Here is a 27,949-nt window from a genome sequence, read left to right as displayed (position 1 = left end):
ATAGATAACTATCGTAACTTCCTGATTGTTGAAACTTTCACATAAAGTGACAATCAAAAATGACATTGAAATTTACATGTTTCGACCTACTTTTTATTATTAGGCTATTGCTGATAAAAGGTAAGCTTTTATTGAATATATTAACTGAAAAAATGTATTTCTTTGTCCTTTTAAAATATAGATAATCCACCATCGTAGAAAAATGTAAATTGTTAACATTGTTCAGGATATATATAAGGAAGTATTTAAAAGGTAATGTAGTTTAAGCCTGTTATTTTGTAAATATGAGCAAATACATAAACCATTTGTAAACTTATGTGTAAAGCTTTGACAAAACAAGTTTCATTCCATAGTTGTAAACAATTTGTCAAATAAGCTTTAACTTGTATATAATGTTATTCAAAAATTAGTTATTAAGGCTTATATGATATTTCTTCTAAAGCAGAAATAAATAAAATCTTCTACAATGTAATGAAAAATCAGTTAGTAGACAGCCCTTTTATCAAGTTCAAAATATGAACCTAATAATAACCTCATTGCGTTGTTTCACATCCAGGAAGGAACTGAAACAAGGATACTTATCCATTACAAGTAGGACGAATTGAGGTGACATTGGGAGATAAAATGTTTTTATGACTTAATTTTTTTTATCTGTTTACTGTCTAAACAACAAGTCTAAACATCAACCCAACAATGTTAGATCTGTAAATTTGCTTTCACAAATGTTTTGTTCTTCCCTCGCCGGAATTCAAACTCATGCTACTGAGATATCGTGACACCAAATCGACTACACTGTATCCGGCTCGCTAGACCACTCGACCACCTTGGCTTTATAAAATAAAGCTTCCGGTTGCCGGGTGTTACCTTTCCTCGTCAGTTTTAATCTAGCGTCGGAATACAGTACATGATAAATAAGGCATGGAGCATAGTTACAGATAAGCTGAAATTTCTATAGTATATCCTACAAATTAATGTAAGATACAGTCACAGAAATAATCATATTTATAAGTACGTCTGAACCAGTGACAACTCTACAACAGATTTATCCATCGGATCATTCTATATATATTTATATAAGAAAATTACATATTTCTCTAGTTCTTCGTCAATTTATCCTTTTCTGCACCCATTGTATTAAAACATGTAATCACTGTGTTGTTAATTTGATCTCAGTTAAAATCCGATTATGACGTCAAATTTTCTTGCTTTTCTCTAAATTTCCTATTGCGACAGCATGACAAAAGACAACCATGCCTAATGACGATATTTATCCAATCTCGACAGTTAAATTTTAAATATTCAAACTGCTCCGCGAGCTTCGCGTTTTAAATCAGAAAATGTAACTGTCTCTTCTTACACTAGCAAAATTAAGTACACCTTAGGTATCAGAAATATTAATGCGGGGATCCCAGATGTGGAACGTGCGAAATGCTAGAAGTGGGACAGGGTAAAACTCTGAATTCCGGCACAGTAATCAAACCGAACAAAAGCATGAACTGTGAATCGGAAAATATCATCAATTGTGCAACCTGTCCCACAAAACTACATAGGTCAAACCAATAGACTAATTGATAAAGTGAAAGTTCATAAACAGCAGATAAAGGACCCGTCAATTCGAAATTTTCCCTGTTCTGAACACTTTGACCAATGTGGAAAGGGAAAATTCAAAATATATTCCTTTTTAAAGATGTGTAACGAAGATAAAAGTCCGCGTGAAGCCAAGGAACACTATTTTATTGAACTGTATAAGCCGACATTAAATAGGAAGTTAAATTCGGTCCGTTAATAAGATTCCGTAAGATGTATACAATTACCGCATGACGTTACTATTAACGATAACAATTATGTCTGATGAACCGCAGAAGATTCGGTGAAAGCGCTAACAGAAACAACGTTCGATTTATGATGTGATTTTTTTGTGTTTTTTACTTTTAAACTATATTTTCTTGACTTTTTATCTTTCAAAGTATATATATATAAATATATATTAATAAAAAAAATCGAATATGTTTTATTTTTTAAATCAAGGATGCTATGCAGATACATAATCATTTAATAACAGACATGTTACATTTGTATTTTTTGACAGAATGATTGTGCACTTTCATTTTGTTGAAATTGTAATGTAATTGACATTATTGAACCAATTCATAAAATTGAGAATGGAAATGGGGAATGTGTCAAACAGACAACAACTCGACCATAGAGCAGACATCAGCAGAAGGTCACCATCAGGTCTTTAATGCAGCGAGAAATTACAGCACCCAGAGGCGTCCTTCAGCTGGCCACTAAACAAATATATATATTCTAGTTCAGTGATAATGAACGCCATACTAGACTCCAAATTGTACACAAGAAACTAAAATTAAAAATAATACAAGACCAACAAAGACCAGAGGCTCCTGACTTGGAAAGAGGGACGAAATATACCAAAGGGACAGTCAAACTCATAAATCTAAAACAAACTGACAAACTAAAAATGAAAAAAGACAAACAGAAAAACAATAGTACACATGACTCAACATAGGAAACTAAAGAATAAACAACACGAACCCCACCAAAAACTAGGGGTGATCTCAGGTGCTCCGGAAGGGTAAGCAGATCCTGCTCCACATGTGGCACCCGTCGTGTTGCTTATGTGATTACAAATCCGGTAAATAGTCTAATTCGGTAGGTCACATTCATGAAAGGGAAGGGGATTGTAGTTACGACGTAAGGAACATATCCGATATCATTTGTGAAACGGTTATTCCATAACGGTCAACCAACTCGTGATGGCATCCGTAAAATTTACGAAGGGATGATTTCAACTTCACTATTTGGAACTCTTGGTTTAATAGCTTCCTTGTGAGCAGTAACCCTCTATCAAGAAAATCATGATAGGAAATGCAAGCACGGGAATATCGTATCAATTGCGAGATATATACCCCGTATGCAGTAGCTGCTGAAATGTTGCTACTTAGAAATGGAAAGTTCACAATTGGAAAGCTGAAATCATCTCTTTTGTCGTAAAGTTTTGTTTTCAACCGACCCTCATTGTCAATTTCTAGATGTAAGTTAAGATATGAAGCCGACTTAACTGTATCTGTAGTATCCTTTATCTCCAATTCGATGGGATAGATGCGTTCCACATAGTCACCAAATTTTGAATTGTTTAGTGAAAGAACGTCATCTATATAGCGGAAAGTAGAGTTAAAGGATATTGCTAACTTCTTATCTTTCTTCCTAAGAAGTTCCTGCATGAAGTCAGCCTCATAATAATAAAGAAACAAGTCAGCAAGTAGAGGGGCACAGTTTGTTCCCATTGGGATGCCGACAGTCTGTTGAAAAACACGTCCTCCAAACGTTACAACTATGTTGTCAATCAAGAAATCAAGCATCTTGATTATATCGGTTTCAGAGAATTTTTTGTTTGAATCAGAGTGATTCTTTACAAAGTATGATTTATCCCTCCATAAGACAAGATACTTGTATCTACTTTGGCCATTCTTTTTTATGAAGAAAAGTAATACCAACTGTTTCAATTTGTCTTTTAGTTTGGAATGTGGAATACTTGTGTAAAGAGTAGAAAGTCAAATGTTTTAATACTGTTACAAGATGAAAGAGAGTTAGATTGTATGTACTTTAAAAGATCTTTGGAACTTTTAAGTACCCACATCTGATTCACACCACCTCTAGAATAGGCAGTTTCACAATAACTTTGGAACAAGCACAAACATGCGGCGGGCTTAAACATGTTTATTAGATCTCAAACCTCGCCCTATTCCTCTAGCCAATGCAGAAAAGTAAACGCATAACAAATAAGAATACGCACATTAAAATTTAGTTCAAGAGTCTGACGTCAGAAGATGTAACCAAAGAAAATAATCAAAATGACAATATTACATAAATAACAACAGACTACTAGCAATTAACTGACATGCCAGCTCAAGACTTCAATTAAACTGATTGAAAGATTATGTCTTCATCATATGCATATCAGGCACAATCCTTCCCGTTAGGAGTTTAGTATCATACCATCATAACGTATATGAGAAGAACATAACCCGGGTCATGCCAACAACTGGTTTTCAAATAAATGTGTTTAGTTCCGATGCAAAGACCATATAAGTGAATCAATATTAACGCCAAAATATGCAATCTTTAATGACCTGACAACAGTATTATAACTATATCCCTTCTTAATAAATCTACTTAAAGGTTTTGTTAGCTTCTGAGGTGAATACTGACATTTTTGTGCTTTATAAAGAATATTTCCATAAAATATTGGATGTGAAATACCTGAAAGTATAAGAAGTCTGCATGTTGAGCTATATTAACGAATGATGTCCTTATACCGATGATAAAATTAGTACTTTTTTTTTTTACTAGTTTGTGATATCGAAAACCATGGTGTAATAATTTTGCAGTAATACATAAATTTCTCCCGTTAAAATCTAAAACATTGTTACATACACGAGCGAATCGTACAAGTTGAGATTTACAAACACCATGAGATGGTGACAAGGGAACGCCACCATCTAAAAATGGATAATTGACGATAGGAAATGAAATCATAAATTTTAGTATTAAGCTTTCCGTTAATGATATAGATATCAAGATCGAGGAAAGGGCAGTGGTCGTTGTTAGTATTAGCTTTATTCAAAGTCAGTTTAACAGAATAAATGTCTTTAGTATACATACTGAAGTTGTCATTATTGAGAGCCAACATATCATCCAAATATCTAAAAGTAGCATTAACTTTGTGTGTCAGATGTTGTTTTGATGGGTATTTGCTGATTTTTGTCATACATTGTAACTTATAGCAATACAAAAACAGGTCCGCAATAAGTGGTGCACAGTTATTCCCCATTGGAATTCCGATAACCTGACGATATACGGAATCTCCAAAGCGAACAAAAATGTTATCTAATAAAAAATCAAGGGCAGATATAGTATCAAAGCATGTCCAATTGACATAGTTTTTTTTATTATTGCTACTCAAAAATGACCTAAACGAGTTTGAACATATATATTCACATTCTGACTTTTTAAATGCCCATTTTATAAGGTGTGCGATTTTTTTCTTAATGAGAATGTGAGGCGATGTGATATATAGAAAAAGTAAGTGTTCATATGGATGGTTTATCTTAGCTACTTTTACACGAAAAAAATCATTGTAATTGATATATTGCCTTTATTCATTTGGGCATCGTTTTATATGTGTTCATTTGTATAAACAAATGCATAGTATTAAATTAATTCATCAGTGAATTTCAAATACTTTGATTTGATGGTAGCATTTATTTTTTAAAGATAAAGTTTGTCATGCACTAAAACTGAAGAGATATTCAGATGGAGTAACAGCGATAGATGCAAGTGATCAGTGTGGAACAGCTGGTCTCGAAAATGATCCTTTAGTTTTGAATCAAATACCAGAATTAAATGGTAAAGAATTTTTGACAGGATTGGGTATATATACACCGTTAACACCTTGGATAGAAACTGTTGGTAAGCTATCTTATTGAACCGTTACTATATGTCTAGACATTGTAAGCATTTTTGTATTAGCTGAATGACTTTTATATGTATATTCGTGGTTAAACTTGTGATTATACAAAATGACAAGACAATGAAATTGTGTTGATGCATAATATGACAACTTTTTATTCTTTAACAAAAAGGACAATATCAGAACAAGATATCCTTTAAAGAGCACTAGTGTTCAGCATCAAAGTTGACAATTGCTGATATTATCGTGTATACCATACACTGCAGTTGGAAGTCTTCCATTTCAAGAAACAATTCAAAGATAACTGTCTAATTTCATTGATTTTGGTCAGTAGAGGGGCACAATGAGTATTCATTGGTGGTCTGTGTCTAATGTTCTAAGTACAAATCGATATATGAAACAAACGTATTGTGTTAACTTATCACTCAACATGAATTATTGTCAAATGATACAACAAAACATACATGTATCTATGATTATGAATTTGATCATTAAAATTAAATAACTGGGTATCTCTGACGATGATAACAAAACATATTAAAGTAATATTAGTAACTGATATCATTTATATTTTAGGTTGTTTTCTGCTGAGAATGCCATTAAGTACTGCAAGTGTCGTTCCTTCAGTCGGATTATGTCAGCACGAATGTTTAAAGGGACATTTTACTTATATTGTAAATATTATATCTCATTATATTTGTAAAACATTACATTGTAAACAATAGCATCAGGTAAAATCATTGTTGCATAACAAGGTGTTGTTTATGTATGGTGTTCTACAGTGCTGACACAAACAGTCAACAGAAATACAAGACAATTGATAAGTACACATTTCAAGCTTAAATTTTGCCTTAAATAATGACATTTTACTTAAAACAGTTCGAAAGTCGAATCAGTTACAAAGCCAAACAGAATACAGAAGAGTTAAGGTGCTGGTGTTTCCAACGGTCTGAAGGCTATGGAATGATACACAGGCTGTCTAGTGCTAGGTATATCATGTATAAGACATACAATAATCACTCATGCATGTTTAAAAATGTTATTCATTCCGCCTAATAGTATTCATATTTGTTTTGCCTCTTAGAAAGTTGACAGTGCCTGTTCCTGTTTAAACATCACCGACAAACAATTGACCAATGGTACAAACCTTTCTTCGTGCCTTATAGCTTCTACTAAAACAGTATTAATATATAAAAGTAAGTATGATTTTTATCTAGCTTACTTCTAAAAAGTAAGTTATACAAAACCAGTATTGACATCTAGTGAGAAATATTTTAACCAACATATGGATCCCTAATTTCTTAAATAGGTAGTATTTCTTTAAAATTGGATATTTTACTGATAATTTCACAAAGTTATAATATCTTGACTGCCCTTTCAATTAGAAAAAAAACTAAAATCGTCGAATTTCAAAGGAAATTTCAAAACGGAAAGTCCCTTATTATTTGGCAATCAAAAATTAAAACTCACTTGGTAAATGCATTTTTTCTATGTAGAAAGAGATTGACAAAGCACAGTTTTATAGCTAGCCAGATAAATGCTAATTGTGAATACATTTAAGACTGTTAGTTGAAGGTTTACTCGTTTCTTTTTATATAGGACTGTAATAGTTTTCAGAATAAGTATGCCTATATTTTTTCTTTGATAAAAATACCATAATAGCACTTCAAAAATGTGTTGTCTCTGTTAACCAATTCAAACAATAGATTGCACTGCAAACACATTATTCAATGAAACCGACTATATGATAAAGACTTTCATAAATATTGACTCTAAACACTATATTTAAATTAGTAAGGTTAATGTAATCCCTTTTATATTTATCTTTCAAATTATAAACCAATGGAATAAAAGTTCAGCTGACATATGAATTTGTTTGCATACGTTTTTAGTACAACACAATTGATTCAACAACACCTGCTTGGAAATGGTGAATCAGACTCATTATGATAAGAGTATTACTATGAGTGGCCGTTTGATGACATCGGCGGTATAAACAAACCATATGAAATTTTCAACTTGTTTTTTTTTCCATTATGCGTTAGGTTTTTTCCAGGCGATGGTTATAACATTTAACACGTAAAATGTTAAAACTAACGCGATGATTCGTAATTCTTGACCCTAAGTTTTCATAACATACCGTTAGTTTTGCACTTTTGTCAACCAATTAAAAACCTTCTTACAAAGTATTATCTAAACAACGGTTAAATCAATGTCTGGACCGATAATAGGACTAGTACAGGACCAGATATGAGATTCCGATAACTTTTTTTATTATTTCTCAAAGAATTTATCACAGATTTTGAACATGATTGATTACATCATTTAAAACATAAACAGTGTAAATGAATGACAACAAAATATTGCGAAAATGTGACCTTTTCAACGTTGTCAATGATCTGATCAACATCGACAATGACAGGATCAAATTCTTAAAAAAAACCGTATTGTTAAATATGGGTGAAACAAATTTGTCTCCGATTTTTAAAGTAACTAGAGGTATAGAATTTAAAATAAACATGTTGGTCATTCATACTGTATAAGTTACGAGCCAACGCGTTGAAAGTAAACACCAACGCGTTCTTAGTGAGTACCAAAGCGTTGAAAATGTCATACGGTATGTTTATACCACCAACGACACAGCCTCTCGTATATAATAATTTGGTTATCTTATATGCCAAGTTTAGTGTCTTTACCAGATCAATATTTAATGTCTCTGGGAATGCACTCGATGGACATTATAATATACATCTTCAAGATACAAAAATATTAAATATTTAGGCTCCAATCTATAACATGAGGGATTTGTTCCTTGAGAAGAAGATAACAAACGGCAATGTAAATCAAAGTATTACATGGAACTTTCAATATACAGAATACAGTAAACAATATATGGTCGGTTGGAAAAGGTGATATCCGTAATTGTCAACCATCAATGACACAGCCTGATTTAAAAACCTTTCAGGTTGACAATATTTTAAACCCATTACTTCTATTAGTCCATAGGGGTTTTATTATACCGAACTAGCAGTAGAAAGTTCTTTTGAACCATTGGGGAAAAACAAACATGATGGTCAAATATTGTCAAAACAGCGTCTAATGTAAGAAACTATTTTGTGTCTAGGAATTTCTAGTTTGTACAACTCCAGAATAAAATTGAGAATGGAAATGGGGAATGTGTAAAAGAGACCACAACCCGACGATAGAACAAACAATAGCAGAAGGCAACCAATAGGTCTTCAATGCAGCGAGAAATTCCCGCACCCGGAGGCGTCCCTCAGCTGGCCCCTAAACAAATACATATACTAGAAAACTATTTCTGTATAATTTTGATTGCCCTAGACGAATTTCAACGCCTTGCTTAATCTTGTTACCTCGTTACTTGATGGGCTTTTTACCTTGCCGTCACCATTTTGTTTACAGGTGCCAAACACATAAGGTGTTTTGGGTAGATACGTCGTGCTAACAACTTGACGCGGGTTTTATAACAGTGAATAATAGGGTTCCTTCAATCTAAATGAAAATTAAATTTATTATTCTAAGTCATGACAGTCCTTTTGGTATCTTTCGTCCCTCTTCTATAATGTATTAGCCTGGTATTAACCAACAATATGGTTTATAATATTCTCCAGGTATAATAATATACAATGAATACATTTAGACATCACAGTTGGATCATTCAGAGTTTGTCAGAAATGATAAAATGATTTTGCTTTGTACCATCGATGAAAACTGTGTTAACAATGGTTTAAGAACTTTACAGACTAAAGATACATATGTAACTTATCTAGATTAACCATCTTACAATTTTCCCTTCTATTATACAGTATCCCATATGTCTTATATTTGATCTGAACTCAATACACGTTTCAAAAATGTTTAACCGTTGCAATTAATATCACATATTGATTACTGAAGATCGAGAATCAATAAAAGGATCATACAGAAACAGCCATTTCATAACAGTTTTATTCAATGATTCTAAATATGCGTTTCAACCAACAAATTTACCGTGCAGAAGATACAGAAATTTATTTCTAAACTTGTCTTTTCGAATGCACGATGTCGATCTTTTGTCAACATTCATTGTCAGATGTAATTTCTGATTTCTCGTCCACGTGCTTAATCTTATGCTAATACATTTAATTTGCTTTAGCAAATATAAAGAAGGTGGGACGAATGAATCAGATAGTTAAACCTTTTTTGTTCTAGAATCGTCTGCGTTCTGATGATTAATCAACGGAAATGAAACGGTAAAAAAAGATCGTCCTCGAAATGGTTTAAAAATATTTCCGTTTCAAGACGGTTACAAAACACCCAATATATTTTAAACTGTTTTTTTTTATACTAAGTTCAAAAATACGCATTCAAATTATAAAATTCATTTTATGCATAACGTTTGAGTCCAAAATTATTTCAGGCGTTATAAAATTGAAATAGGAAGTGGACGTCTTGTATAAGGCCATACTTTCGGATAAGCTCCCTTATTGGTCTTCTCCGAAAAGCAACATTTACTCAAGATTTAGATCGACAGGACAACACCATCTGTATTGCACATGATGCTTTAATTGTATTGGAACATATTTGTTCATATCATTTGATGACCATGATAACAGTGGATAGCGATGATTTAACTCAACATGTGGTGTATCAATCCACATACTGTTGATTCATTTGTTTTGGTTGGATACCAGCTTTCGTTGCATGGTTTCGTATGTACAAGTGAACAACGAATTCAAATGTTCAAAGAATAATACATTTTTGATAGGTTTGTATGAAAAGATTGGCAAAAGCACGAGTTTAAATATCCACGAAAATATATGTTATCCTCATTCTACGAAAATTGATACCAACAAAAATAAATGAATCCACAGTAAATTATGTATGATTATTCCGTAAATCATTTTATTTCACCTATAATATTTTAGTTTATACCGATGCAATAATAACATCTGAGGCCCCATATGGACTTTGTACGACATTGCCATGCACTGCTCCACATGCCGTATATCTGAAAGCAGCCCCCTGTAAAGGAGTTAGCACTATTAAAGGTTTATGTGGTAAGTTTAACGATACTTTCTCTTATGTTTGTGTTATTTTTATATTTCTTGATTAGTGTGAGAAAAATATTTCTACTCACTAGTAAAATGTCTGTTCTAGGCAAATAATCAGTCAAAATTTGATGATGACGTCTAAAAATTTGGTTTTCTTTTGAATTTTTGTATTGTGACGTCATGAAAAAAGCGACCATGCCTGATGACGGCGCATATAAAAAACACAAGTTTCTGAAAATCTTTGAAAAAGAAGGAACAAAATCATCAAAGAAACAGATTCCAACACTATAACTCGTGTATTACAATATTTGTCCACTTTTGTCAGTTAAATTTTAATTATTTAAAAAGTAAGAATCGTAAGAAGTTGTACATGTATGAGTTCCAATTGGACAACATTCCAGCGGAGGCAAAATTCATCCGTATTGTTAACCAAACGGGCCCCAAATAAAAAGTGTAACACAAAATCAACGAGAAAACGAACGCCTGATTTGATAATAAAACAATCAATGATAAAAGTTAGATTGTTTTGAGATTATGATATAGCTTTCAAACAGAGATGTTATGTTCCCTCGCATTGCTTACAATTTAACTCAACTTGTTTACCCTGACAAATATCCCTTCAGGTACATTTACCATATGTTTCCTTAAAAACAAATGGACTTAGGGAAACATGACTTATATCTTACATATTTGCCTCGTCTTAAATAAAATAAAAAAACAATGATACAGTTTCAAATCAAAGTTGAAGAAAAAACAGATAACACCATGAACAAAGCGAAAAAGTCGGACAAACGAACTACACTCCTTACAAAACTACAACGAAATGTAGCACTTGTTATATTCAAAACCAGTGGAAATTGCTCAGTATTGATATTCAATCTTCCACAACATTAATTTTCAGTCATGTTAAATAAAACAACTAATAAAATATGTATTAATGAGCTAACCTTATCAAGTATCAGTCGGATTTGTTTTTTAAAAAGTGCATTGTGCAAACAATATTAATTCGATTATTGAATGAGATTAAACTTCGTTTTTGTCATCGGAAACACAATTTTACTTTATATACATTGTTTATCCATTATAGCACTTTCGTTACCCCTATTCAAGTCTAGTTATTCATTTTTACCCGATACTTACTGTATTATCTAGCAAAAGAAATGCAAAAAATATACATATTTGTAGGTGGTGTTTTTATAGGGCAACTGCAAAAGTTTTATTAGAAGGCTGCATCTTGACCTTTATCTTATTAATCATAGTTAACAATGATGCAAAAATTCCCTCGGCCTATAGCGAGAAATTTATTTTTGACATATAGATACTGATACCTCATGAAAAATTCAGCTTTTTGTGCAGTTTTATCGTTTTTGGAAGTTTTTTTAAGCAATGCATTTTTTTTTTGTAAATATAATGTAATTAACATTCTAGTTTGCATTTGATTTGGAATTATGGTTTTTTGTTGAATAAGAGTTCATACAAATTGTCGATAAAAAATATATCTTACAGCTACCAGAAAAGGGCATTTTGTAACTATAGCAAAATTTTGGAAAATTTTTGACTTTAACCTTGAATTAACGATTATTTCACTCAACGAATTATTGACGATCGGGCAAAACAGAAAGAACAGATAATAAGCTTTCGAATGATATACAATATAGCCGTATGTTAGGTGGGTGCATTAAAGTCATTAACTAGACGTCTTTTTGAAAATGACACGCTCCTAATAGCGTACAGGTGTTTTATATATACATATGAACTATTCCGATAAAATTAAACTTCTCCAAGAGTCATTCTGCAAAACGTCAGAAACCTTAAAGTCAAAAGCTTAAAATGGAAAAAGCTATGCGCAAGACAGAGTTCAAACCAAGTTACATGTATAGACATCATGACTTTTGATTTTGTTGGCCATGAATAATTACGGTAATTTTCTAACACATTTTAGACGTATGATTAATTAAGTGTTACGAGCGTTTGACATCAAAATTAATCATTGTATCTTTGATAAGATGTTTTTATTAATTTTATAAGATAACATTGTTAAGATAGATATGGAAAATTACTCAATATGGCTTTTTCGTAAGTTTTAGTTTGTAACCCGGATTTTTTTTCTCTATCGATTTATGAATTTCGAACAGCGATTTACTACTGTTGCCTTTATTTTATTTATTTTTATAGAATCAACTGTTAATGAATTTTAACCTGGTTTGAATAGTTGACTATAATCAATACTTCTGTATGGATTTAAAACATTTTGAGAAAAAGAAATACCCTTTTCTAAATGTATTTTGTTTTATAAGACTTACATTCTGAACTTAATTTGAATATTTCTGTTTGTGAACTTGAATATTGGTTTTTATATTACATAATGTTTTTGAAATTATTTTCAAACAGAAGATGGAACACAGTCAACGTCACAATTGTGGAGTCTTTCACAGAATCAAACACGGGAAAACTGTAGGAATAAGGACAAATTATTATTGCATTCAAATGCCTGTGATAATTTGGCAACAAGTCTTACAGCACGTGCTTGGACAAATATTTTCAGAGAACAAATAGAAGTGGAAAAACCATTAGGTAATCAAGGTCAAGCCTTGACCTTAATAAAAGTATTCATTTGATTGTAACAAGATTAATGTTTCACATTTATATACGAAAAAAGTAAAGTAACAAAAATACCAAACTCCGAGAAAAATTTAAAACAGAAAGTCCCTAATCAATCGGCAAATCAAAAGATCAAACAAATCAAACGAAAAGGTAAAAACTGTCATATTTCTACTAGACAGGCATTTTCTTAGTATTGTGAAAACGTAGAATTTACCCTGATTTCATAGGAGGCTAAACCTTTCACTTGTGGATATGTTAATGGAACCAAATCAGAAAAAAAGTTGGATTTATAATAGACAGAACCTCATTATTATATCTGAATGTGAATTACATAATCTGGCTTCTTGAATCTTGATGTATTTCTAACTGTTGTATAAGACACACGTAGTACATGTAGTACGATTAACATCCAAGGACAATATTATTTGAAGCTTTATCCGCGTGAACAACATACTTATCGTAGAGAGATAATAGATATTTTACAGCTTCATATTTGGAAAATTTATTTATGCATCTTTTGTCAAGTGCATTATATCTTGAACATTTAAAAACAAATAAGAAAAAACAGTGAAAAAAGAATAGATCTTATATATTGCAACCCTACCAGTTGATGGAGACGTGATAGAAGGTCATTACAGCTGCCAGAGGGAGCGCTAGATTTAGAAGAATTTTTAACATTAGGCCGATAGTAACATTTTACACATGACTACGCTGGTGTATTATATAACATTTACATCGCTGCAGGCTGGAGTTGACAAATTTCCTAATCCTCTTATCTAATCATTTCAACCATACAGTTACATTAATCTATTTGCGTGGGTTTTAATTGCCAACAGTGTAAGTCATATACTGACTTAAACATTGATTTTTGGTGTTTCTCATTTACATGTCATTTAGAAGTAAGACTTTTAAGTCACTGGTTGCCTAAGGGTCAACTTTATGACTCCTGTTAGGATGATACTATATGTTCATTTGGATAGTTATCTTCCTAAGTAGCAAATGATAAGTCAACAAGAACCGTCTGTTTATGTGTCAAATACAAAAGTATATAGTAGTTTTTAGACATTTAACGACATTATGCTGGTAAACAACAAGACTGGATCTGTGTTTCTGGGTGTCTATATTTCTTGTAACATGTATGTTTATGTACAATTGTCCTTAGTACTATTGATCAGCATTCGTCTTTAATCATAAATATATATTTATACAGAAATCAAATCATGTTTCAGGTGACAGAACTGCTGCACCCACATTTTGCCTCTCTGCAAACATTTCTGATAAAGGGGAACATATCCTAAATATACATCGGCGAAATTGTATGAAAAAACTAGAATGGTTTGTTTGCAAAAACGGTAAATATGTTTTACAATGAATTAATGTTTATCAATTTATTTGGTAATTTCTTTTTTTGTATGTCAAAGTCTATTTTTCGGGTATGCATTAATAAATGTTATTATTTAATAATTCGCATTTGACAGGCACTTGACGTTGTTGCTTGTTTTAAATATTTTTCATTAGTTCATACTTTTTTATCATACATTCTTTATATTTCAACGGGGTTCTTTAAATGTAATCGGTACGCAAACACCGATTACAGAGCTGATGATTATCTCGGAGGACTAACAAGTTAATACCAGCTGCATCGACCGAAAGTTAATACATTCCTGGTATTTGAAGGAACACTCGTCATTGTATATACGGTTTCATCAAAACGTTGTAAGCAGTACAACTTTAACAATGTCCAGGATAAATTATAAAGAATAATTAAAGGTCATCTCGAATTGAAATGGTACTGTGAGATTTAGTATATAACTAAACCATGTTGAATGAAAAATCGCTACAATTTCATTTTGATTTTTTTTAATTATATTAATATACATAAAAGGGTAGTATGAACAGAAATGTATATTCGTAAGTATGGTAGATTGTGTATGTTCCCTAATTTTGGGTAGTGCAATAACAGAACGCCATCGGTCTAAACACTTGATAAAACCATTGAACATTTGAAAGAGGAATTGTATTTGTTTGTTAAAGCTTCAGACTATTTCAAGAAATTGTTGGTTTTGTCTAGCTATCCACTGTAAAGGAGAGATAACTCACATATAGACTTTAGTAAGTATACTGTTAAATTAGTTTATATATTCGTTATTTCCTTCAGATTCAATTAAAAGTGGAAATACATACCACACAGATGTTGCAACAGATTCAAATTATGGTAAAATAATTTATTTTGATATCGTTTTTTAGGGTTCAAAAAGACTGATAAGCTTTACAGATCAGAATAGAAGTATGTCCAAGTATGAATGCGTGGAGCTTATCAGAGATTAATCGCGTAGTGTGTTCCCCAATTCATTTTTTTTAACATCCTTCAAAAATTACCATATTTACGTTTATGCATATGTTGTTTAGATGAATAACTATTTATATATAGTTATCAAGGGGCCTCTGTGGCCAAGTGGTCTGAGTAGTTTTTCTTCAGTAATCATGTGCACTGGGCAGTACATACTTTGGTTGTGAGTTCAAAGCCCGTTCGTGAGGGTGTATTCGACTGCGATCTTTATTGACTCCGATTGTCAGTTTTTCCAATGAAGGAAGTGGTTTTCGTCGGGCACCAATAAAAACTGGCCGCCTGAAAATATTTCACATGTCGCGCTTCAACGTCACGTCAAATCACACACAATCAATGTAGACATACAAGAAGGTGAGATGATTACCAGAGAGACAACTCACCATCAGAGACCAAATGTCGTTATAAATATCTACTATAAATCACAGCATGGTATCCAACAATTGACAAAGCATTACCGCAAAAGCAACCTTTAAAAACCGGTTTAAAAAAAAATATACATGCATGACAAAAAAGACCAGGTTGATGTTCAAAACAAGTTACGACGGACAAAAATTATAAATTGCAACAACGATTCTTTAAATTAGAAGGAATTTTAAAATTGAAATCCATAGATGTTATATCATTTATCAAAACAAATTATTTAAAAAAGTTTATTTCACGGTTAATGATATTAAAAACTGTTGGTCACCGAGCTTTTTTTCACTCTACTGAGTATGCAAAATTGTCAGGTTTTGTATACATGTAGGTTGTGCATGGGAAACCCTATTTTGTGCGATAAAAAACAACTGCACCTAAACAGTTTAAGATAATACATGCGAAGATAGCATTATTAATATGCTTTCAGGTACGAAAAAGAAAAACAAAGGTTCACCTGACTCATTTTCTTGTAACATAATAAGACAGGTAAATTGACAACACATGTATTTGTAAAGTAACTTATTTGTGATATCTCTATTTGTAACTGAGTTATCTCCCCTTATATAATTTTCACATGGCATGAGCCTTGATTCGAATTTATCCTGAGAGTAACCACTTCTTGATTTACATTTTTTTCTCTTAAGCCACCGTTAAAACCACAGTTAATATTGTCATTTCGTTACTAAGGAGCCGCTATATTTACTTACCAAAATCAGTAATAGTGCGAATAATGCAAAAGAAAAGAATAAAATATAAAACAAAAAAAACCCGAATTTGGATGATTCCTGTACCGGAAAAACATTCGGCTTCAGCGTTTTTACTCGTATGACATCATGGTATGAAATGACTTAAATGCGTCAAAAGCGATAATGGAATTTCGCGGAATTTTATTTTCATTTAATTTGTTCATATTTCTGGGCTCTTACATGTCTTTTGCATTGATTTCTTTCGTTATGCATCAGTAGGATTTTTTTTAAACTGCGACTTTTAACCAAAAAAAACCTGCATACCGTTTTTCACATAAATATTTACATGGGAGGGATATTATAAAAACTTTTGTTTATGTACATCTGATGTTACGCTTTGTATAGATATATCGCGAGTTTAAATATGGTGTTGTTTACTAAGCGTAAAAAGCACGTCATAATAGAACATATAACTTTCTATAGTAATATGAAAAGTCTTACACATGAATTGAAAAAGTTACTCCCGAATTATGCATATTCCATTAAAGATCCAGACTGATTGTTATTTGCTATTTCTCAAAGTCCATATAAACTATAGATACAAGTCTAGCTACCTTCATAATAATAATTTTTTTTAAATGAGAGAAGAATTTTAATTATAAGTAAACGTTTCAGACTAATTCAAAACATTATAGGTGCTCACTTCAACGTCGTTTTGATCTCTGTTAATCATTTGTCGCATCGACGATCTGATTAGTAGTAATAAAATCAATGCTCACTCGTTTTAACCAAATTCTGTTGTACACAAAAAACACGCGTCTCGTGTAAAAAAAAATTTCAATCCTGGTATCTATGATAATTTTATTTCCACATGCGATTTATTTCCCCTATACTTTTTTTATTTATCATAACTCTTCAGCGTTTGTACACGATATCGATATCCCCAACATAATCGTCATAGTCCAGCAGCTAAGTCCAATATTTTGGGACAATTGATCACTTTGTGGTAAAAGCATAAAACTTTGCACAGTGTTAGTTATGATGCTTATAAATATTTTTGGATATGGAGCCATAAAAAAAAATTCCACAATGGCCGCCAATTTCAAAATGGCCGCCAGCAGTCATGAAGCAGAGTCTAAAAATATAGTATAATTTATCATTTGAAAATAAAGACACAAACATTTGCATATTGCTAGTTATGATGATAATTAATCTTTTCTGAATATGGAACAATCAAAAATAATTCCATAATGGCCGTCAATTTCAAAATGGTGGCCAACAGTCATGAGGCAGAGTCAAAAAATATGGATTAATTTATCATTTGAAAATAAAAGCACAACACTTTGCATATTGCTAGTTATATTGCTTAATAGTCTTTTATGGATATGGAACAATCAAAAATAATTCTATAATGGCCGACAAATTCAAAATGGCCGCCAACAGTCATGATGCAGAGTCCAAAAAAAATGGTATAATAGATCATTTGGAAATAAAAGCACAACACTTTGCAGATTGCTTGTTATGATGCTAAGTAATCTTTTATGGATATGGAACAATAAAAAATAATTCCATAATGGCTGACAAATTCAAAATGGCCGTCAAAAGTCTTATTATCAGAAACCATAAACATTCTTGCTTTCAAATATGACATTGGTCCTGCATTGACGAGAGTCTGCTTAGAAGACTTTGATAATCAATTTTTAACATATCAAAAGCAGCTACGTTTGTTTCGTACAGATATTTTCGCATCAAATTAGGAATTTGAAGGAACCTTCCCAAACTGATGTCAGGAAAATTCTGTACTCCAGTCATTGCTTTCTTTGGTCAGTATGATTAAGTTTGGACCCAACATTCAGTGATCAGTTATATTCTCAGTCGACATTAACGATAGCACAGCGCTTCTGATGTATAGATGTACAAAGAAACTATCAAACCGTCACATAAAAGATCATTAACCTACAGTTTGTGCTTATTTGGGAATCATAATCCTCTGTAAAACTAGAAAACGTGATCTATATGTAGTAGATACTTTCTTCAAATTTGGACTATTTGTCTCCTATCACCGAGAGTTAAAAGTTCTACTTCCATGGCTTATGATCGTTATGTAAAAGACAGTATAGTTTCCCCTACCAATCTACTACAAAATGTATTTACTTCATCTGCTGTAGAAAACATTGATCACAATCCAAGCAGTATATCGTCATACGATTCATTCGATGGTACATGTATATCTTTATTTCAACATATTTCAGAAGATGTTCAAGGCGTTGTTCAACAATTTCTCCAATCTGAACCTATGTTGAAATGCCAGTCAAAGAGAGTTTCTCTTTTACCATTACCAGAGAGTCATTCAAATCTTCCACCAGCTGTACTAAGATTCAACGAACCAGATATCCCATTAGTTGAAGGAGAACTTTCAATTGATATGTCCTCATTTCAAGCTGCATTAAAAGGGAAACTCAAATGGCTGAAACATGTTGCAGAAAATTCAAGTGTTAAGGCTAAAGTGGGTAAATATATTTGATGGTCCGCCTATCATGCTGTAGTACTGCCAGATGCGAATAAATTATCAGCAGTGTCTTCCCTTCTACCTCTGTTTCATGAGCAAGCAAAATCTGTTGCATTGATACGACACTCATTGAACATTATTCGTAACGCTGTAAGAAAGCTAAATCCAGGCCAAACTCCAGTTGTTGCTTTTGACCAACCTCTTTTCACAATAGCAAAACAAATATAATGGAACTGGCCTCAAATGTATAGCGAGGATCACTTTGTAATGATGTTCGGCGGCCTACACATAGAAATGGCTGCGTTCAAAGCATTTGGTAGTTGGCTTGAAGATAGTGAATGGACAAGTGTTTTAGTAAATGCACAGGTTACATCACCAGGTACAGCTGATTCATTCCTAGAGGGTTCTCCTGTTACAACAACACGTAGAACACACCAAGTTACAGCATGCACACTTTACCGTCTATTGTCAAACGCGTACTGCCAGTACAAAGATGGTTTGAGGTATGATGAGGTTGTCTTAGAATTTGAAGAGTGGTGTTAGGAATTGACATTATTAATATGTATAAGGTCTATACGTGAGGCTAACTTTTTATTATATATCGAAGCTCTCTCAAAGATCATTCTTTGGTTCTTTGCCTTGGATCACACTAACTAGTCACGATGGCTGCCAATTCGTCTGCGTGATATGCTTCAGTTGCCAAAAAAGAATCCAGAAACCCACAGAGCAATCCTTATCGGCAACCCTTTTTGCCACCAAGACCGAGAAAAAAATGTCCTGTATGGCTTTTAATCAAGCCGACGAACAAAATAATGCGCATGTTAAAGCAGATGGTGGTGCTGTAAGATTGACGGAAAATCCGGGAGCGCTTCATAGATGGATGGGTGCTGGGCCTGAAATGGCTAGTTTGGTAAATGAATTTGAAAATGTAACTGAATGCTTTGTATACACTAACGAATCTAATAAACCTCATCTTGAACAAATATTATCCTTCCAAGAATCATTCCAAACTGACTGCAGATTGAATAGCTATAGATAGGTTTTGGCACTAGGCTGAACTTCCGATATATCAGTTCATGGATTGTTCCTTGCCCTAGAACCATTGAATCGAAAGTCTTTCCACTGTGCCATGCCTTTACCGGTTGTGACGCAGTCTCAGCTTTTTCTGGGAAAGGTAAGAAATCAGATTGGGACACATGGTCCGTATATGAGGAGTTTTCAGAAGCATTTCTGCAGGTTATTGAGAATCCAAATGCAGTGGAAATTTTAAAAGTGTTAACAGTAATAGAACGGTATGTTGTGCTTTTGTATGATCGATCTAGTACAAATTATACGATGAATGAGTTAAGAAAATAGTTATTCACACAGAAGACAAGAACAATCGACAATTTCCCTCCAACACGTGATGATAGTTATCAAAGGTACCAGGATTATAATTTCATACGCCAGACGCGCGTTTCGTCTACATAACACTCATCAGTGACGCTCAGATCCAAATAGTTAAAAAGCCAAACAAATACAAAGTTGAAGAGCATTGAGGACCCAAAATTCCAAAAAAATGTGCCAAATACGGCTAAGGTAATCTACTCCTGGGGTAAGAAAATCCTTAGTTTTTCGAAGAATTCAAAGTTTTGTAAACAGAAAATTTATAAAAATGACCATATAATTGATATTCATGTCAACACCGAAGTACTGACTACTGAGCTGGTGATACCCTCGGGGACGAAACGTCCACCAGCAGTGGCATCGACCCAGTGATGTAAATAGTTATCAAAGGTACCAGGATTATAATTTCATACGCCAGACGCGCGTTTCGACTACATAAGACTCATCAGTGACGCTCAGATCAAAATAGTTAAAAAGCCAAACAAATACAAAGTTGAAGAGCATTGAGGACCCAAAATTCCAAAAAATTGTGCCAAATACGGCGAAGGTTATCTACTCCTGGGGTAAAAAAATCCTTTGTTTTTCGGAGAATTCAAAGTTTTGTAAACAGAAAATTTATAAAAATGACCATATAATTGATATTCATGCTACTGGGCTGGTGATACCCTCGGGGACGAAACGTCCACTGAACTTCTTCAACATACGAAACGTACAGCTTACCAAGGTAGTGTTATTTGGGCAATTGTTTAGGTGCAAATCCAAGTATGCCATCACCAGATTTATTTGGTTGGCAAAAACTTGATGGTACTTGGGTAGCATTCTTGTCTGTGCTTGCTGACGATTCAATGTCATGCCAAGATCTCATCCGCTGAGAAAAGATGTCGAGGAGCATGTAAATGCTTGAAAGCAGCATTAAAATGCACAGCATTATGCAACTGCCCAACGGACTGTGAAAGAGAAACTGATTGAGTCACTGTGCTTTATTTTGATTTTCCTGCATTTTGATCATATTGTCATTATAATTTTAATCTATGTTTATGTCAAATAGCTACTTGGGAGTTTTTTTTTATTTCTTATCTCATTTCTAAAAAAATAAATTCTCTTTGTAGAATTAAATACTGCATATGTTGATTTTTTTTCATTTCAGGAAAATTGTTAAATTTTCTAAGGTTATTACCTGTAACTGTGGAAAAAAAACTCGTCAAAGACGCCATTTTGAGTTGAATCGACCATTTTTATTTCATATGTAATGTCACTTGTTACATTACATAATAATATGTTTGTATATATACGTGCTTGTATTGAAAAAAATAATTCATTATTTTTTAATCATTTTTAAACCATATTTAAAAAGAAACGTAATATGTTGACATGTTAAGCGACGCCATTTTGAATATTGTCGCCAATATGGAAATATAATCTATGCACCTATGTATTGTTGATACACTGTAGGCCTTTATTTATATCAAATGATCAGTTTCACGGATTTGGTAACTTTCTATCACACAATGATGGTGTACACATACGAATACTGTCAAACTTAGACATTTTGACGCGCCGTTTTGAATTTGGACGCCATTTTGATGATTTCTTTATTATAAGGTTTACAAAAAAATTAACAGACATATCTTATTTGTATTTCATTAAGTTTGTGACATCTTCTGAACTCATTAAATTGGAAGTCTTCATCAAATGAATGATGTTATACTTATGTCGGCCATCTTGAATTTGGCGGCCATATTGGATTTTTTTTTCGTGGCTTCATATCTGAATTTTGTCTATACCCCTTAATCTTTCACTATGCCAAGTTTCATGCTTTTACCCTAAAGTGATCAATTATTCTGATATCCTCTGGACTATCACTTTCTCAGCACAATTTACTCAGTTTGAACCAAAGTGATCAAGCTACTTGAAGAGTTATTTCCTTTTTTTTAGCTCCAGATAAATGTAATGTTGATGTTACTAATAAAACTTGGTCTTTATGTAGTTCAAGAGTATGAACATACATAAAACATCCATGTCAAAATTTCAACTGGTGTATTATTTTAAAATGATCGCTAATACTTTTATAAATTACTACATATATAACTTAAATAAGAACAACACTTTTTGGCATTAAATAAATTTGACCTCGAGCTCGTGTTCGTTAATTAGATATAGTTTTCTCTTAATTGTTAAACGCATTTAAGTGATATCCTACAGTAAAATTTCTTATTTTGCATTAAATACAAACACGTGGTACTGTACCATTTGTTGAACTATGTTCATTTCCCGAAAATAATCAAAAACTGTTCTGCTATCTTCTAAAAGTATTCAATGCTCAAGATAGTTAGTCAAACATCAATTACCTGACGAAAACAAACATGATACTAAAATTGGGACTTACAAATGAGTATCAGTTATACCGACCTAGTGCTAGTACATAAAATTATAGTGTTAAACATTCCTTGTGTTCGAAGTGCTTTTCTTGATATGAATTTACAAGAAACGTGCAAATGCAACAGTTGAAAGACAAGGATATGTAAATACTATTAGAACATTAATCATATTGAACCTTATGTATATCTTCGCATCTACTGAAACAGAATTGAAAAGTAATGTTCTCCTACACTCTAATTGCCTTTAATTTTCTTTATACAAAAGATAACACAGCTAAGTCATAATCAGTACAAATTTGCTTAATGCCCAGAACAATCTCTACAGGAATAAAGCTTTATTTTTCATACAATTTAACCTTATTGAATTGAAAAAACGGAAACAATTACCCAGTATTTCTTTCTTTTAATTAAGATATCTTTGTGATAGAATATATATCGTTATTTCTTTCAGATTTGACTTCAGTTAAAAGCAATTACCGCATAGATGCAGAAAAACATTCAAATTATGGTAAATACTTTATTTTATGTAAACGTAGTTTTATATTATCTAAAGGATCTTTATAAATTATAAAGCCCAGTTTAAATTCGTTTGTTAGTATGCGTGCAATAGAACTATTAGAGATCAATTACGCATTATGTATCCAAATTCGCGTTTTATAATTTTATTTTTTTAGTTCTTCTCAAACAGATTTATATTATAAACACTAGCGGTCACCCCTTTTGCATTTTTACAGAATAGTTTTAGGTGTCAACTTTTTCTTCTAACGTTTGACTTGAAAATCAGCATTGACGAATACATTTAAAGTGGAAAATCTCCGACACTAAACTTTATTCGTTAAATTTGAAGGTTATGTTTGTTTTTGTTCTGAAATGGGTACTATAAAAACTTTTTAGTGACGTACATGTTTAAAGTCTCTACACTTTCATTTAAACGATGCTCAGGAAAGTATAATGTTACTAAGAGGAATATATTCAAAAGTGAGAAAAACCTCTGACTGTAGGTTTTGTTCTTTGAATCAATAGGTAGTATCTAAACATTTAATTTAAGATGAGTCCTGCGTTCCCAGAAGTAAAACACGATGCTATTTTTATAAATATTCAATTCGCAGTGTCTTTTAAAAACTATTATTATTTTTTTTTATTATTGTGTGTTTATTTCCTACAGCTTAGATTCAAAATTGATACGAAGAATTAAAAAATGCAGCAAATTGTTGTTTTATTTTGTTCGAAAAAAGGACAAATTTTGTCGAAAAATAATGTTCATGTTAGTTAGCGATAAAAAAATGAAAGTGGCAAGTCATATATTGTTATGTCGAAAGAGGTGGCTAAAAAGAAAATACACCTTGTTTATCGTCCTGCATTAAACAATAAGAAAAGCAATACGGCATATAAGGGTGTCAAAGGTACCAAATGACAAAGGTAAAACCATTCAAACTAGAAAACTAACAACCTGGTATAAAAACAAACAATATAACAACTGTAGATAAACTGATCATAGATACCAGGATTACAAAAAAATGTTTACGTCAGACGCGCGTTTCGTCTACAAAATACTCATCAGAGACGCTCGTATCAAAATATGTTAAAAAGGCCAAATAAAGAACGAAGTTGAAGAGCATTGACCTGAACCTGAAAGTTTTGCCAAATAAAGCTTAGGTAATCTATTCCTGAGGTAGAAAAGGCTTAGTATTTCAAAAGTTTTGTTAACAGTTAATTTATTATTATGAACATATCAATAATAACTCAGATCAACACAGAAGTGCCGACTACTGGGCTAGTGATACCCTCGGGGAAATAAATATCCACCAGCAGTGGCATCGACCCAGTGGTTGTAAATAAAGTCATCATAGATACCAGGATTAAAAAAGTTATGTTTATGCCAGACGCGCGTTTCGTCTACAAAAGACTCATCAGTGTCGCTGTATATCAGGTCACTCGACATAAAACCAAAGTTTGAAAGCGGTCTATAAAAGGCTCAGACATGATGAAATAAAAAAAAATGTAACAGGAAAAACAAACGACCTGATTTGTGTACAAATCAACAAGAAAGAAACAAGTATGCTATACCACTGTAGTATAATATACAGCAACGATAACCACTGAAGTACATGTATGATATTCAGCAACTAACACTGCTGAATAACAGACTCCTGACTTGAGATGCGCATACACAGCATGTGTTCCGATGAAATTTGTTTGTAGACGCCTCGTATCAAAATATTTCTTTGTTAATTGTGTCAATAGATATATATTCAAACGACTTTTGATGAAACTTGTTTGCTCCACAGATTATAATGTCAAACTTCACATAAGGCAATTTAACAAACTTATGTTTTTTTCTTTTCCTGAAAGCTTAAGACAGTTTGTGTCTAATTATCATTTATGTTTAGTATATTCAACATTTTTTTCCATTTAAATATGCATAACTATTACTTATTTGTTCCAGGAGCTATAGTAGGTGGATTTATTGTTGTTGTCCTTGTTTTAATGACCGGTGTCACTGTTTTTCTGTGCAAAATCAGGTACAATCTACACGATATAGATACTAATGTAAATTATGTAGCCCTCGATGCGGAAGAATTATTTTATTACAAATATTTCGAATAAATTAAATCGGATATATCATATCAATGTTGTTGTCCTCACTAGTAAAAGAGGGACGAACGATACCAAAGGGACAGTCAAACTCATAAATCGAAAATAAACTAACAACGCCTGGATAAAAATAAAATAGACAAACAGACAAATATTAGAACACATGACAACACATAGAAAACTAAAGAATAAGCAACACGAACCCCACCAAAAACTAGGGGTGAAAGTAACCTGGTGATTTCCCCAACATGCTGAAATAGAAGAAAAAACTGTTCTTTGTTGTAAATAAAAATCTTTCAAAAAACAAATTTACGTTATGGATAAGTAACACAGGTTTTACAAATATTTGTCAGACTCTTAGTTAATTTATTTAAGTTCAAAATTAAATTTTGTTGTGTTTTAAATACAGAGATACTATATATTGTTTTGTAGGCGAGTCGGAGTTTTCAAGAATATTGATTCAACGACATCGACAAATGTAGCATTTACGAAATCGAGTGGTGAAAACACCAGTCTTGAAGTACATACTCAACAACACGACAATCAAGGTTATGGTTTGGCATATCAAGGGAAAGAAAACGGTATCAAAACAAACAATGCATATGCACAAGTGCAGAAGGTCAAACGTGTAGAGGATACTTATATAGCGAGTTCAAATGGAGAGTATGATCATTTACATACAATTGATGGACGAAGACCAAAAGCTGGTGAAAATACCTACGACAGCAATGAAAGAGTTCGCAATCTTAATGATCCCACCTATGATACTGCTACAAGTTCTACTGGAGTAGATATGGATACTACGTATGATCATTCCTTTCCAAATATGAAAACATACTCTGAATATGACGTTTCAGGTTCAGGTTTGCACATCGATAGAACAGACCATGACGTATATGATCAGGCTTGTTAACAAGATTTGGACCAGTAATATTCACCAGAAACCATGAAAATCTTATTTTAGTTTCATGTCTATAAATACGTACATAAACATTCGCAATAAAATAAATAAATGACAATGTAAATTTCCATTTATAATATAAAGAAATTTTCTTCGTCTTGTTACCTCACTGAGTGCTACCTATCTACATTTATGTGTTTGTAAATAACAAAACGTTATATTTCCAATAAGTGGAATACAAGCTGTTTTCCCTTTTAGATTACTTGAGTCTAAATATATATTTCGAATTTAGTTATGTGGTATTAAGTTCAGAATTGAATTTCTTAATACTTTATAGTTGTGTGTTTTGTCTAGGTTTGTTCACAATAGTTTTTTTCTCTTTCGAAACCTATTTTTAATTTACTTCAAACTCCCATTTTTTTCTACTTTATGTTAATAGATTACTCTTCATGTTTGGTGATTTTGTTAGAACTATGACCTCAAACAGAGTAATCATATCATTATTTGATGTCTTGTCTCAGAGTCACCTTTAGAGTATTTTGACAGGACTTCACAACGAATGTTCGTTTCAGAAAAGAAGAATGGAAAAACCTTTCATATGAAGACATTTAAGATATATATATAATCCAAAGGCTCATCAGTCGAACATTAACTGACAGCTATTTATTATGTATTCCAGGCAAGCAGAGTGTATTCAATGCAGTTGCGATGGCTCAAAAGAACAGACCACAAAAAAAACCAACGTAACATAAAAACAAAATAGAAAACTAAATACTGAGCAACACCAGCAACTGGGGTTTATCAGATTCTTTAAAATTTTAGCAGATTCTGTTCAATATGAGGCACTCGGAATGTTAATCAGATAACAGGCGTATAAGTACAAATCAGGATGATAAGTCCAATTTCATAGGCTACATTCCGGGGAAAAAAGGATGAAATTGAACTGACTAAGCCTTCTGTGTCGATTTTAGTTTACTGTTGTGTCCTGTCGTTCGATCTGTTTGTGATTGTCTTTCTTCTACATATCGGACTTTTTTTAAAATTCTGTTGTCAGTTATCAAGGTGTTAAAAGTACCACATACAGTTGTTTTTAATCTAAAGAAATAAAGTCGGAATCGCAAAAATAACCGACAACAGTTTGAACTATCGTTAATTAACACATACATGTACGTGTTTTTAGAATATTGAACAGGTGGTTTTGATGTTACAGAAGCAATTAAAAGTCTATTGCAGCTAGTGTCTTAGACATTTTTGATTTCCTGCATCCTTGATAAATTAAAAAAATGTCTCCTTTGTAATGAATCATGTCTAAACGGGTACTGTTATATGTACCTTTCAGTCTGATACATGTACACTACCTTAATTTATTTTTGTGTGTATATGTGTAATGCTTATGGGTGAAGGTATAGGGCAGGGCAATAAGCGTCAGACATTGGTAGAAACACACGAATTTGTAAATTAAAGTGACTTAAAGGCGTATCTAGTATAGCGACTTGATAAAAGCAATGTATGATTACAAAAGAAATGATTTCAGCTTTCCAATTGAGACTTTCCATTTTTCAGTAGCAACATTCTATC

General features: G+C 32.5%; 1 protein-coding gene across 1 annotated transcript; it reads left to right on the top strand.

Moving 5' to 3' along the window:
* On the top strand, positions 1 to 26,501 carry LOC139497278 (uncharacterized). The gene is made up of 11 exons (XM_071285460.1): positions 1 to 120; positions 5,296 to 5,490; positions 6,068 to 6,165; positions 6,576 to 6,687; positions 10,420 to 10,551; positions 12,937 to 13,119; positions 14,379 to 14,501; positions 15,308 to 15,364; positions 23,327 to 23,383; positions 25,322 to 25,397; positions 25,903 to 26,501. The coding sequence occupies exons 1-11, from the start codon at positions 60 to 62 to the stop codon at positions 26,381 to 26,383; spliced, it is 1,575 nt and encodes a 524-aa protein (XP_071141561.1). The 5' UTR covers positions 1 to 59; the 3' UTR covers positions 26,384 to 26,501.
* Positions 26,502 to 27,949: the final 1,448 nt, after the last annotated feature.

This window comes from Mytilus edulis, chromosome 12 (assembly GCF_963676685.1).
Source record: "Mytilus edulis chromosome 12, xbMytEdul2.2, whole genome shotgun sequence".
Lineage (NCBI taxonomy): Eukaryota > Metazoa > Mollusca > Bivalvia > Mytilida > Mytilidae > Mytilus > Mytilus edulis.
This window is presented reverse-complemented; position numbering and strand designations above follow the sequence as displayed.